Genomic DNA, 14,423 nt, shown 5'->3' with positions numbered 1-14,423 from the left:
TAAATCAATTGAGTCACTTATGCTGAAACCGCTCTGGGGTGCGTTTCCCGTACAACGATGTAACTCGCTAAACGAACTAGGTAGTCACGACTGTTTCCCGAACACGGTCGCTTCTCTGTCGTTTCAGCTACATTAGTTCAACAATGTAGGGCCGTTGTTAATGACGTCACGGAGTAATAACTGATTAGAGATCTCTAAAATGCAGCTATATTGAACATGGCACCTAATGACTAATTTACTAGTTTTTGTTCCATGTCATTTCGCTTTATTTGATGTTTGATTCATCGCGGGTTCCCTCTTACGTCATACTCCGTTTCCCGTGGGCATTTATGCACATGCGCACTATTCAAAAACTGGGCTTACAGAGGAAGCTTAAAAATACATAGATTAAAATGCATTTATATTTAGATTGATATATCGAAAGATATAAATTGTACTGCATGTTAGCTTGCTTGTTGTGCCCAAGAGCATAATTGATTGAGCCCATATGTGACCCTGGGCCACAAAACCAGTCTTAAGTCGCTGGGGTATATTTGTAGCAATAGCCAAAAATACATTGTATGCGTCAAAATTTTAGATTTTTCTTTTATGCCAAAATCATTAGTAAATTAAGTAAACATCATGTTTCATGAAGATATTTTGTAAAATTTCTACTGTAAATATATCAAAACTTAATTTTTGATTAGTAATATGCATTATTAAGAACTTAATTTGGTCAACTTTAAAGCTGATTTTCTCAATATTTTGATTTTTTTGCACCCTCAGATTCCACATATTCAAATAGTTGTATCTCGGCCAAATGCCGTCCTATCCTAACACTCTATCCTATTTATTCAGCTTTCAGATGATGTATAAATCTCAATTTCGAAAATTTGACCCTTATGACTGGTTTTGTGGTCCACGGTCACATATGTCTTACTAACAAGGAACTATGCTTCTAACCACAGGTGAAGAGCTGTAGTTCCAACCACGTAAAGTTTGTGACGCTGTTTGCTAATGTTTTAAAAAGCACGTAGTGATGGATGAAATGGAGCTTTTTGAAACTCTGAATCAGTTAAACCATTGTGTCGCAAAGTGATTCACTATTTCGAAGTGCTCCAATTGGGTTGTGTATCGTGAATCATTTGATTTAGATTGAAACTGCGTGCATTTTGAATCATTTGATCCAGGTTTGGACTTCGGAGCATGTATTGCGATTCATTTGATTTAGATCGCTACAGGTTCATGAATCTTTTGAATAATTACAATCAATGATACGTGATTTGAAGTCCCAATCTAAATCAAATTCAGATCAGTACTTTAGAGCGTGGATTGCGAATCAAATTTCAGATTAGGACTTTGGTGCAGATTTGCGAATCAGCTGTATCTTTTTGTTTTCAGATTTTTTTCTTAAACAGTAGAAAAAAATCTAACTATTACTGCAGTACAGTTATAAAAACAAAAAAAGAAAAAGAAAAAGAAAGTTTACACAAATACAAATTCCTTAAGCAAATTAACAGTCGTTTTACTATAGTAAAAATGTAGTATACTTCTTTTATGTAGTATACTATTTCTCTTTTTTAGAATTTGAAATAGACATTGTTCAATAAGTGAGATTTCTGACTGAAATCCTTAAAAATAAAAAAAGGAGTGCTTGAAATATCCTTGAAAGTCCTGGAATTTCATTTTACAGTGTCTGTACGAACCCTGAAAAAAGTATTGTGATACTGCCAAGTGTGGCTCAAAAATAATGATTTTTACTTCCTCTGCCAATTTCACTGGCCCACTAATTCATTTTTTATGTTTATATTCCAGAAAAGATCCTTATTTCTTTAATGTCAAGTTTCTTTGCAAAAACAATTAGTACGTAATAGTAAGGCTTATTGTTGAGCCCTGTCATGGTTCGTACCAGGGTATTCTTGAAAGTACTTTGTAGTACCACATGCAGTATATCTTTAAAACATGAAACATGGAAGTGTAGTATGTACTTGGCTTTACCTGCTGTCCGTAGAGTGAGTACAGTATGGTAAGGTTGCCGCTGTTGGTTAGCGTGAAGATGACGACTTTCCCTGTGTGATTGAATCGAGGGGCTCCAGCAATGTACAGCTGTCCATGCTGAGCCGAGACCACGGATGACACCATGTACCCTACAAACAAGTGCCAATGTTATACATTATACATACAGTAAATATGATAAATATTGCCTACTGGCCTGGAGAAAATACACAATTCAAAGAAGCATTAAAGTGTCCCTATCATGGATTTTTGAAAATTACCTTTCATGCAGTGTGTAGCACAGCTCTAAGTGAATAAAAACATCCTGCAAAGTTTTAAATTTGAAAGTGCACCGTGTATAAAATTACAAAAGACAGTACAATTAGGGTATGTTGAAAAACTCCCATCTCATTTTTTCCTCCAACTCCAAAATTATCCTACATCGCTACAGAAACACCAACCCAGTGTTTACAAAGTTAACATGCAAAGAGGGTCAAACACAAAAGGGCAAAAAACAGCAATGTAGGATGATGAAATTGGAGGAGAAAATGGGATGGGAGTTTTTCGACACAACCCAACTGTCTTGAAGTGCAGAGTCCACATGCGCATCACAGAGCAAGATAAGCATTTGTGGTTAAAAAGTGTATAAATATAAATTTTTAGAAAAAGACAGATTGTTTTGCTAGATAAGACCCTTATTTCTGGGCTGGGATCGAATAGTGGATGTTTGTCGTGGTTATTACTTAGAGTTCTGATAAAGAATAGAGCAATACGTTGGTGTACAAACTGCAGTGCTTTATAAATACATTTCTGCGTTGGGCTAACACATATGGCTGTTGGCTGTTTGTGTGGTTAATGTAATGGTGATGGGTGTTCCGTTTCCGACATGTGCTGCACGGAGTAGACCAATCACAACAGACTGGGTCATTGGACCAATCACCGCAGATTAGCTTCACGCAAAGGAGGATATGAATCGTTGAGTGAACCGTTTGGGAGTCACTGGGCAAATAAGGTAACAATAAACGCATATTATAAGACAATGAAAGTGTTTTTTTACCTTGCATGCATATCAACCTGTTGTTGGGGACTCCCAAAACCAAAATATGAACCTTTCATAATAGGGGATTTTAATTAATAACGTTTTTGAGATAAGTTATGAAACCTGCTTGTATTTTCATACTAGTTTGGTGCTGGTCAGCTCCTTTAGTAGCGTTAAGCAAGATTTATGGTAATCTTGCCTTTCTCTTCCTGAATTCTGTGTATTCTGGCTCAAGACAGTTAGGGTATGTCGAAAAACTCCAATCATATTTTCTCCCTCAACTTCAAAAATCATTTCAAAATCATTCTACATCGTTGGGTCGAAGTTCTGACCCAGTCTTTGCAAAGTGAACATGCAAAGAAGATCAGACGCCCTTAACAAAAAAGGTAAAACAGCGATATAGGGCGATTTCAAAGTTGAAGGAGAACATGAGATGGGAATTTTTCGACATATCCTAACTGTCTTGAACCGGAACAAAAACAGTCCAGTTTGTAACAGTGAGACAAGATGAGCATTTGACATTAAAAATTATATAAATTGTATTATTTTTATTAAAATAACCAATCGTTACACTAGATAAAACCCTTCTTTCTCGGCTGGGATCGTTTGAAGCCGCATTTAAACTACATTTTGGAAGTTCAAAATCGGGGCAACATATCAGTCCATTATATGGAGAAAAAGGCTGAAATGTTTTCCTCAAAAAACATAATTTCTTTACAACTGAAGAAAGAAAGACATGAACATCTTGGATGACAAGGGGGTGAGTACATTATATGTCAATCTTTGTTTTGGAAGTGGACTTCTCCTTTAACGAGTCATGGGTGTGTTTTGGCTGTAACATGCAATATTACAAGCAGACCAGCAGAATTTGCAAGAGCAAAGACTGAACGCTTCTCCAGAGAAGAAATCTGCTCATGTGCAAAGCGTTCCCAATAATAATCTTTTACATTGTAATCCTTTCATTTTTAATATTTGGCATGTTTGTGTACTAATATTACTAATGCACCCTTTAAATAAATAACAAAAATACCACGCCATTGACTTTAGACTAGTTTTAGTTGGTCAATGGCGCAGTCATTTTCAGTTGCCTCAAAATAGCAACATGCCAACAATGCATCTGAACAGACCAGCATGCCTATGGGCGAACAGATGGGCGCAAGTGCATTTGCTATTTTAACAATGTGGCGCTGGATGTGAAAATTATAACTGTATCGAGCTGAAACTAGCAAAAAACACTTGCGTTGTGCCTGGCTTCACATTGCACTGGGTGTATGATAGAGCCCGGAAAGTCATTTTTGATTGCAATTGATGCAACGCACATTAATTTGGTGAGTGCATGCATAAATTGCATAATTGTGAACATTCTTAACCATTTCTTTTATGTTCTACCAAAGAAACTCAGACGTTTTTGAACTCAAGGGTGAATGCATATTCATTTTTGTCACAGAATCAGATCCTGATTTGGTACTAACCAAAAACGGTTGAATTTTCTTACCCAGGTAAGCTCCGTGGTTCTTCAGTTCCTCTGGGAACTCTTTCATGTACGAGGACTTGGGTGGGATAACTTTACCATGACTGGTCTCCTTCAGAACAGCTCCGTTCCAGTCGTATGCCCCAACGGCACCAACAAGAATCCCGTCCTTTAAAAGCATGATTTGCATCTTTAGTTGTTTACATTTATTCATAAACCATTGCACTTTTACACTGACCAAAACTATAAATGCAAAACTTCTGTTTTTGCCCCCATTTTTTATGAGCTGAACTCAAAGATCTAAGACTTTTTCTACGTACACAAAAGGCCTATTTTTCTCAAACATTGTTCACAAATCTGTCTAAATCTGTGTTAGTAAGCACTTCTCCTTTGCTGAGATAATCCATCCACCTCACAGGTATATCGAGGCATATCAAGATGCTGATTAGACAGCATGATTATTGCACAGGTGTGCCTTAGGCTGGCCACAATAAAAGGCCACTCTAAAATGTGCAGTTTTATCACACAGCACAATGCCACAGATGTCGCAAGTTTTGAGGGAGCGTGCAATTCGCATGCTGACTGCAGGAATGTCCACCAGAGCTGTTCCCTGTAAATTGAATGCTCATTTCTCTACCATAAGCCATCTCCAAAGGTGTTTCAGAGAATTTGGCAGTACATCCAACTGACCTCACAACCGCAGACCACGTGTAACCACACCAGCCCAGGACCTCCACATCCAGCATCTTCACCTCCAAGATCGTCTGAGACCAGCCACCCAGACAGCTGCTGCAACAATCGGTTTGCATAACCAAAGAAATTCTGCACAAACTGTCAGAAACCGTCTCAGGGAAGCTCATCTGCATGCTCGTCATCCTCATCGGGGTCTCGACCTGACTGCAGTTCGTCGACGTAACCAACTTGAGTGGGCAAATGCTCACATTTGATAGCGTCTGGCACTTTGGAGAGGTGTTCTCTTCACGGATGAATCCCGGTTTTCACTGAACAGGGCAGATGGCAGACAGCGTGTATGGCGTCGTGTGGGTGAGCGGTTGCTGATGTCAACGTTGTGGATCGAGTGGCCCATGGTGGCGGTGGGGTTATGGTATGGGCAGGTGTATGTTATGGACAACGAACACAGGTGCATTTTATTGATGCCATTTTGAATGCACAGAGATACCGTGACAAGATCCTGAGGCCCATTGTTGTGCCATTCATCCACGACCATCACCTCATGTTGCAGCATGATAATGCACGGCCCCATGTTGCAAGGATCTGTACACAATTCCTGGAAGCTGAAAACATGTCAGTTCTTGCATGGCCAGCATATTCACCAGACATGTCACCCATTGAGCATGTTTGGGATGCTCTGGATCGGTGTATACGATAGTGTGTTCCAGTTCCTGCCAATATCCAGCAACTTTGCACAGCCATTGAAGAGGAGTGGACCAACATTCCACAGGAGAAGGAGATGTGTTGCACTGCGTGAGGCAAATGGTGGTCACACCAGATACTGACTGGTTTTCTTGATATGCCACACCTGTGAGGTGGATGGATTATCTCGGCAAAGGAGAAGTGCTCACTAACACAAATTTAGACAGATTTGTGAACAATATTTGAGAGAAATAGACATTTGTGTACATAAAAAAAGTCTTAGATTATTGAGTTCAGCTCATAAAAAATGGGGGCAAAAACAAAAGTGTTGCGTTTATAATTTTGGTCAGTTTATGTAATGGAAATGCACACACATTCATAAGCAGTACAGAATAAAAACCCACAGCGTTGCATCAGAGGCCTGGGTTCATGTACCTGCAGTAAGCACTCAATGAGTGTTATGGGACGATGACAAACGGCCTGGCAGTGACTTCAGTGGTATAGAGAATGCAAACAGAGAGTTTTGCCAAACCTCTCTTAGATCTTAGAGCTCATGCCAAAACCCTGCACTGCATTAACATCTGGTACTTCAGCGTTCAAAGCCACAGTGAACTGCCCATTCCTGAACAATACACTCAAATACGCTTGGTCATAGTCAGACTGAATGTCCAGAACTAAATGTGATGAGTGACCTGTGCAGTTGCTGCAGTTTTCAAACATATAGCAACTTAAACAGTGGCTTTACATTTGCAGTCATTTATGTTGTAGAACAAACCATGAAAGTCTTCTGATGTAATATTAACCACAGAAAAACATTCCCGAGAGAAACACTAGCATGAAAATGCCAGTTATGTCCAGCTGTTGAGACTATAAACTGAACAGCTCTGTAATGATTATTGGCTTAGCAAATACCAATAGTAACATATACTACACAAACCATATTCACAGAGAAGACTTAGTCAATATGTAGTTTAATGCACAAGAGAGATATTTTGAGTACAAACGGTGGTCATATGAGGGATCTGGACCACCCTTGGTGATTAACCGGACAGAAAAGTCTTCAGCTTTGATATCCTGGATGCATGCGAGTCAGAGCAGCAGTCATCTGTGAGTCTGACTGGAGGCCTAAAACTCACTACGTTCACTGCCAAAGTTTTCCTCATGCGATGTCGACGTGGACACTTTGACAGAGTTCCATGGCACATTTGCACAATAAACTCTCTCCAATATGCTCTGTGTGTTGTTCCATTCGCTTTTTATTAGCGGTGCTCGCAAAGGCAAACCCCTGAACAAACCCTTAACCCGGAGTATCAAACCTTAGTATATAACTTTTGTGCTAAAGAAATTAATGGTGCCTCAAATTGCATGGATTATTTGAGAAAAATACTAGCAACCACCCAGAACACTTAGCAACAATATAGCAATGGTATAATGAGTTTCTGAATAAAACCATTCATGTCTAAACAAATTGGCAGCGGTTTCAATAGTTAAAGGTAGCTAGGTAACATTTTATCATTTAATATTTAATGTTATTGTAGCTATGGACTATATCTTTGCTCTTTACTATTTTAAACATAAACAAACATGGATCCATTTCAGCATTTTGAGCACTAATAACACAAGGTGCTTAATTTGACTTTTTGAAACTTAAGGCCTGGAAAACCCTTCAAGAGGAACTTGAAAAGTGCTTGAATTATTGAAAGTATTTTTTCGCTATTTCAGTTAATGTCATGAAACTAGCAAGCTAAGCCAGAAGTAGTACTGACAATGTTGTGTAAACATCCCTGGGGAAAAAAACAGCATATGCTGGTAGGTATGTTTTGATGCTGGTTTATGCTGGTCCTTTGCTGGTTTATGCTGGTCCTTGACCAGCAACATGACCAGCATAAACCAGCAAAGGAGAACAGATGAACTAAACAATTAAGTCACATACACTGGAACCGCTCCGACTGATTCAAACTCATGACTTTCATTTTAAATGATTCACTAGCAAAAGCCAGATTCAATTAAAAGAGTCATTCATTTTCGAATTTGAAACTCTGAATCAGTTAAACCACTGTGTCGCAAAATGATTCATTGTTTTGAAGCGCTCCAATCGGACTTCAAATCGATATCACAAATCATTTGATTTAGATTGGTACTTTGCATATCTCAAATCATTTGATTCAGGTCGGGACTTCGCATATCGCAAATCATTCATTTTAGATCAAAACAGGATTGTGAATCATTTCGTGAATTGAATGATTCAAATGATTCGGAATGCATGATTTGAAGTCCCGATCTAAATCAAATGATTTGTGATATGCAACCCTGCTGAAAAAAAAAAAGCAGCTAAAACCAGCCTAGGCTGTTTGGCTGGTCCTAGCTGGTTTAAGCTGGATATAGCTGGTTTTAGCTGGTCTCCCAGGCTGGTTTTGGCTGGTTGTTCCTGCTGGTGTCCCAGCCTGACCAGCTAAGGAAGTGGCCAAAGCCCCTCTAAAACCAGCCTGCTGACCAGGTAAAACCAGTCAACCGGCTTAGGCTGGTTTTAGCTGTTTTTTCAGCAGGGAAAGTTCCAATATAAGTGATTCACAAATCATTTTCAAAATGGGACTCCGGAGCGTGGAATGCAAATCATTTGATTTATATTGAAACTTTGGAGCAAGTTTGCGAAACTTTTGCTTTAGATCCAGATCCTAATTTTGGTGCAGGTTCGCGAATCATTTGATTCAGTTTGGGACTTTAGAGCGCGTATGACGAATCATTTGTTTCAGATGAGGATTTCTGAGCAGTTTTACTAAAAACAAGACATAGAAAGTATACACAAATACAAATCCCTTACAAAAAGTAATCATTAATTTATTTTTACAGTATCTTTATTGAACCCTGTAATAACTAATAATTTCTAAGACAGCTTGGAGTAGATTAAAGGTAAAACACAACAACAACAAAAAGATTTTACCTTTACACTGAAATATTTAGATGTATTCTGATGAATAAGTATTTCTTTAATAGAATTTGGATGAAAAGAAATGTGAATGTTCACACATACAGTATAATAATGATACTGTTATTTTAGTATCACTGATATACTATTATATAGTTGTTGTTAATATTTTAATTAATTTGTAAACTAATTAATTTTTTGTTGAAGTGTCACGTTGTGTGCGAATGTCAAACTCTATTGGAATTGATTGTAATTGCTGTTTGCATGGTGCGCAACACCTACTGAGTGATCCAAATCAGTCACTTATTAGATTTTACTTAATTTTCAAATATATACAGTTTCATCTATTTTGCCAATATAGACATTTGACAACGAGGTTTTGGAACAGAGTGTATGAGTGAGTTTTTCTAGGCCTGGCAGCTTTCTAGGCCTTTTTTTACAAAACAAGGCAGTGAAATCTAGTATGCCACGTCCATGTCAGCAGTCCAAGCTAATAAAATGACTTCCAAATGTTTTATTTCAATCTGATTAGGTTTTATTTACTGCTGTCTTAATGGACGCCAAACTCTTTTCTTTATAAAACAAAATAAAGTCATTCCTTTAAAAACATTGCAGCCACAAGCAAATAAGGCCTTTACAAATACAGTCACATGTACAAGCATGCATATAAAAGACAAGGGCACGTGTGTGAGAGTGTTTGTGTGAGGGTTCCTCACTCAAGGAGCCTAATTCAACAAAACCATATGTGTTCTCTGGACCTTGTTCCCTCTGAGAAGTCAAGAATGAAAAAAAAAACTTTCCAAGACGTTATCTCCATTCTCGAATTGCCACTGTCAAGAGCGGTTCCTGGAATCCAACAGTGAGAGTTATGAAAAAAAAAATATTATTTTCTGAGAGTAAGTTGTCCTTCATCTAACACGAAAGGAGCCCCAGACCTTCAAAACCCCATCTCCTTCATGGGATTACTCAAACCGAGAGGGAAGGCGTGAAAAATAGCCCTTTCCTTAGAAGACGCTCTAAACTGTTTTCATGCCACTCACAGCATGTGGAACGGCTTCAAACGTAAACAAGCCTTATTTTAATTGAAAGAGTGCCGCTTCGTGCTTCTGTCGGGCCCTAAAAGGACGTACCTCAGGTTTGTTTTCCCATGGGCACCGAGCAGTAAACGAATCATTCTTTCAATGACTCTTTATTTTGACTGCTGCCGTAGTTTCTGCTCCAGGCTAATGGAAGAGCGTCAAACTCAATCAGAGTGCAGAGAGCAAAATAACAGCATTTCGTTCACCTTGCTGAGTATGTAATATAATTCTCTGCACATTAGCTCTGTTGTCAATATTTATATTTCTTCTGTTTGAAACGGATGGAGACACACTCACCTCAACAATATGTGACGAGAATCCAGCTTGAGACATCTGCAAACCAAAGGCCGTACCATTCTGATTGGTGCCTGCAGAAAAGTAAAAAAAAATGCTAAGAAATCTAGTTTGAGGTTGTTACTAGTGTTTTGCTGTGCAAACTTCACAGCAGTGGTGCTAATGAGGGTGCTGAGTGTTTTTTATGTTGCTGTGTGGTTCTGAGGTTTTTTTTTAGCACATTTCTATTTGGCTGCTAGAGTGTTAAATGGCTTTTACATTGCTGTGGGGTTGCTTGGGTGTTTTGTGTGGTTGTAGATTTTGACGTGGTTTCTAAGGTGTTTTTATGCTGCTATGCAGTTGCTAGTGTATTCTGAGTGTTTCTTATGTTGGTATGCGGTTTCTAGGGTGTTCTGAGTGTTTTTTTTTAATATATGTGATTTCAAAGGTGTTCTGAGTTGTTTTTATGTTGCTATGTGGTTGTTAGGGTGTTCTGAGTGGTTCTTATGTTGCTATGCGGTTGTTAGGGTGTTCTGAGTGGTTCTTATGTTGCTATGCGGTTGTTAGGGTGTTCTGAGTGGTTCTTATGTTGCTGTGCAGTTGCTAGGGTGTTCTGAGTAGTTTTATGCTGCTATGCAGTTGCTAGGATGTTTTAAAATTTTTGATGATATGTGGTTTCCATAGACTTGCTATGTTGTTGTTATGCAGTTGCTAGGGTGTTCTGAGTGGTTCTTATGTTGCTATGCAGTTGCTAGGGTGTTCTGAGTGGTTCTTATGTTGCTATGCAGTTGCTAGGGTGTTCTGAGTGGTTCTTATGTTGCTATGCAGTTGTTACGGTGTTCTGTGTGGTTTTAGATTCAGTTGTTCGGGTGTTCTGAGTAGTTTTATGTTACTATGCAGTTGCTAGGGTGTTCTGAGTAGTTTTATGTTGCTATGCAGTTGTTAGGATGCTTTAAAATTTTTGATGATATGTGGTTCCCAAAGACTTGCTATGTGGTTGTTATGCAGTTGCTACAGTGTTCTGAGTGGTTCTTATGTTGCTATGCAGTTGTTAGGGTGTTCTGAGTGGTTCTTATGTTGCTATGCAGTTTCTAGGGTGTTCTGAGTGGTTTTAAATGTTGCTATGCAGTCGCTAGGGTGTTCTGAGTGGTTCTTATGTTGCTATGCAGTTGTTAGGGTGTTCTGAGTGATTCTTATGTTGCTATGCAGTTGTTAGGGTGTTCTGAGTGGTTCTTATGTTGCTATGCAGTTGCTAGGGTGTTCTGCGTGGTTCTTATGTTGCTATGCAGTTGCTAGGGTGGTCTGAGTGATTCTTATGTTGCTATGCAGTTGTTAGGGTGTTCTGAGTGGTTCTTATGTTGCTATGCAGTTGTTAGGGTGTTCTGAGTGGTTCTTATGTTGCTATGCAGTTGCTAGGGTGTTCTGCGTGGTTCTTATGTTGCTATGCAGTTGCTAAGGTGGTCTGAGTGATTCTTATGTTGCTATGCAGTTGTTAGGGTGTTCTGAGTGGTTCTTATGTTGCTATGCAGTCGTTAGGGTGTTCTGAGTGGTTCTTATGTTGCTATGCAGTTGCTAGGGTGTTCTGAGTGATTCTTATGTTGCTATGCAGTTGTTATGGTGTTCTGAGTGGTTCTTATGTTGCTATGCAGTCGTTAGGGTGTTCTGAGTGGTTCTTATGTTGCTATGCAGTTGCTAGGGTGGTCTGAGTGATTCTTATGTTGCTATGCAGTTGTTAGGGTGTTCTGAGTGGTTCTTATGTTGCTATGCAGTCGTTAGGGTGTTCTGAGTGGTTCTTATGTTGCTATGCAGTTGCTAGGGTGTTCTGAGTGATTCTTATGTTGCTATGCAGTTGTTATGGTGTTCTGAGTGGTTCTTATGTTGCTATGCAGTCGTTAGGGTGTTCTGAGTGGTTCTTATGTTGCTATGCAGTTGCTAGGGTGGTCTGAGTGATTCTTATGTTGCTATGCAGTTGTTAGGGTGTTCTGAGTGGTTCTTATGTTGCTATGCAGTCGTTAGGGTGTTCTGAGTGGTTCTTATGTTGCTATGCAGTTGTTAGGGTGTTCTGAGTGGTTCTTATGTTGCTATGCAGTTGCTAGGGTGTTCTGAGTGGTTCTTATGTTGCTATGCAGTTGCTAGGGTGGTCTGAGTGATTCTTATGTTGCTATGCAGTTGTTAGGTGTTCTGAGTGGTTCTTATGTTGCTATGCAGTTGTTAGGGCTGTTCTGAGTGGTTCTTATGTTGCTATGCAGTTGCTAGGGTGTTCTGCGTGGTTCTTATGTTGCTATGCAGTTGCTAAGGTGGTCTGAGTGATTCTTATGTTGCTATGCAGTTGTTAGGGTGTTCTGAGTGGTTCTTATGTTGCTATGCAGTCGTTAGGGTGTTCTGAGTGGTTCTTATGTTGCTATGCAGTTGCTAGGGTGTTCTGAGTGATTCTTATGTTGCTATGCAGTTGTTATGGTGTTCTGAGTGGTTCTTATGTTGCTATGCAGTTTAGGGTGTTCTGAGTGGTTCTTAGTTGCTAGTTGCTAGGGTGGTCTGAGTGATTCTTATGTTGTTTGTTATGCAGTTGTTAGGTTCTTATGTTGCTATGCAGTTGCTAGGGTGTTCTGAGTGATTCTTATGTTGCTATGCAGTTGTTATGGTTCTTATGTTGCTATGCAGTCGTTAGGGTGTTCTGAGTGGTTCTTATGTTCTGAGTGATTCTTATGTTGCTATGTAGTCGTTAGGGTGTTCTGAGTGGTTCTTATGTTGCTATGCAGTTGCTAGGGTGTTCTGCCAACACACATTAATGTTCAAACAACATGTAAAAGTGAACTTAGCATCCGATGACCCCTTTAACATGTTGATATATGGTTTCTTAGGTCTTCTGATTGTTTTGGTTGTTGCTGTATGGTAGCTAAGGTGTTCTGAATGTTTTTAGCATGTTGCCGTGTGGTTGCATTTTTAGTGTTCTGGTTGGTTTCTGATCTCTAGAAATGGTTTAAGTATGAGATTATGATTATGTTTAAGTTCATACCCTCCAAGCTGAAGATCTTCTCTCCCAGAGCATCAACAATATCCTTCAGGGCAGACTCGTCAGTGACGCTGAAGAAGTGCTCCTCGGGATCGGTGGCGATGAACTTGATTTCCCTCAGAAAAGCTTCAGGATTGATCCCTCGCCGGTTATAGTAGCCAAGAACCTGGAACGGCATTGGAATATCTGAACTATGTTCACATGTTTGACCTGTGCACCTGTTTGAAAACAACTCAAGAATCTGAGTCACGTGACCAACGGAGAAAAATAAACCTGAAGAACACATCTGGAGGATTCTACTGGAAAGAGGCAGTAACTCACCGCAATACCATACAACGTGATATTATCCTTCTCGCTTTCTTCCACGGCTTTCCGTAGGTCTGGGCTGTCGTGCGATTCTCCATCGGTGATGACAATCATGACTTTCTTAGCATCTGGGCGACCTCCGCGTTTGAATGCTTTAGATCTGTTATAAATACATATATGTAGACTTGTACATTCAGTGCTGGGGAGATTACTTTTGTACGAATTGTAATCCATTACTGATTCCAGATTACATTAAAAAAATTGTAGTTAGTAACGTAATCCATTTCATTACACATTTTAGGTAATGTAATCAGACTACTGTTAATCCGATTACTTTTAAATAAGTCTCATCTGCTCACCGAGCCTGCTTTTATTTTATCCAAAGTACAACAAAAATAAAGTTTCAAATATTTTTACTATTTAAAATAGCTGTTTTCTATTTGAATATATTTTAAAATGTAATTTATTTTGATTTCAAAGCTGATTTTTTTTAGCATCATTACTCCAGCCACATGATCCTTCAGAAATTATTCTAATATTCTGATTTGCTGCTAAAAAAAAGTATTATTATTATTATGGTGAAAACAGAGTAGAATTTTTATATGTTTCTTTAAAGAATAGAAAGTTCAAAAGAACAGCATTTATTTGAAATAGAAATCTTTTGTAAAATTGTAAATGTCTTTATTATCACTTTTGATCAATTTAAAGCACCCCTGCTAAATAAAAGTATTAATTTCTATATTTTCACCCCTCTCCCCCCAAACTTTTGAATGGTATTGTGTAAAAGTTTTTGATTTCAAATAAATGCTGATCTTTGGATCTTCTATTCATTAAACAATTCTGAATAAAAATGTACTCAACTGTTTTAAATATTAATAATAATAATAAATGTTTCTTGAGCAGCAAATCAGCATATTAGAATAATTTCTGAAGGATCATGTGACAACGAAGACTGGAGTAATGATGCT

General features: G+C 38.7%; 1 protein-coding gene across 1 annotated transcript in view; it reads right to left on the bottom strand.

Moving 5' to 3' along the window:
- itga11b (integrin, alpha 11b) overlaps window positions 1-14,423 on the bottom strand; it is a 63,900-nt gene that overhangs the window by 25,763 nt on the left and 23,714 nt on the right. The window contains exons 8-12 of the mRNA XM_051100384.1: window positions 13,471-13,615; window positions 13,153-13,315; window positions 10,161-10,231; window positions 4,509-4,653; window positions 1,978-2,126 (exon numbers count right to left, since the gene is read on the bottom strand). Coding sequence (XP_050956341.1) covers window positions 1,978-2,126; window positions 4,509-4,653; window positions 10,161-10,231; window positions 13,153-13,315; window positions 13,471-13,615 — 673 coding nt within the window. The remainder of the gene's footprint in view (window positions 1-1,977; window positions 2,127-4,508; window positions 4,654-10,160; window positions 10,232-13,152; window positions 13,316-13,470; window positions 13,616-14,423) is intronic.

Source organism: Labeo rohita, chromosome 25, assembly GCF_022985175.1.
Source record: "Labeo rohita strain BAU-BD-2019 chromosome 25, IGBB_LRoh.1.0, whole genome shotgun sequence".
Taxonomy (NCBI): domain Eukaryota; kingdom Metazoa; phylum Chordata; class Actinopteri; order Cypriniformes; family Cyprinidae; genus Labeo; species Labeo rohita.
Note: the sequence above shows the minus strand (reverse complement) of the source record. Positions and strands in the feature narration are given on the sequence as shown.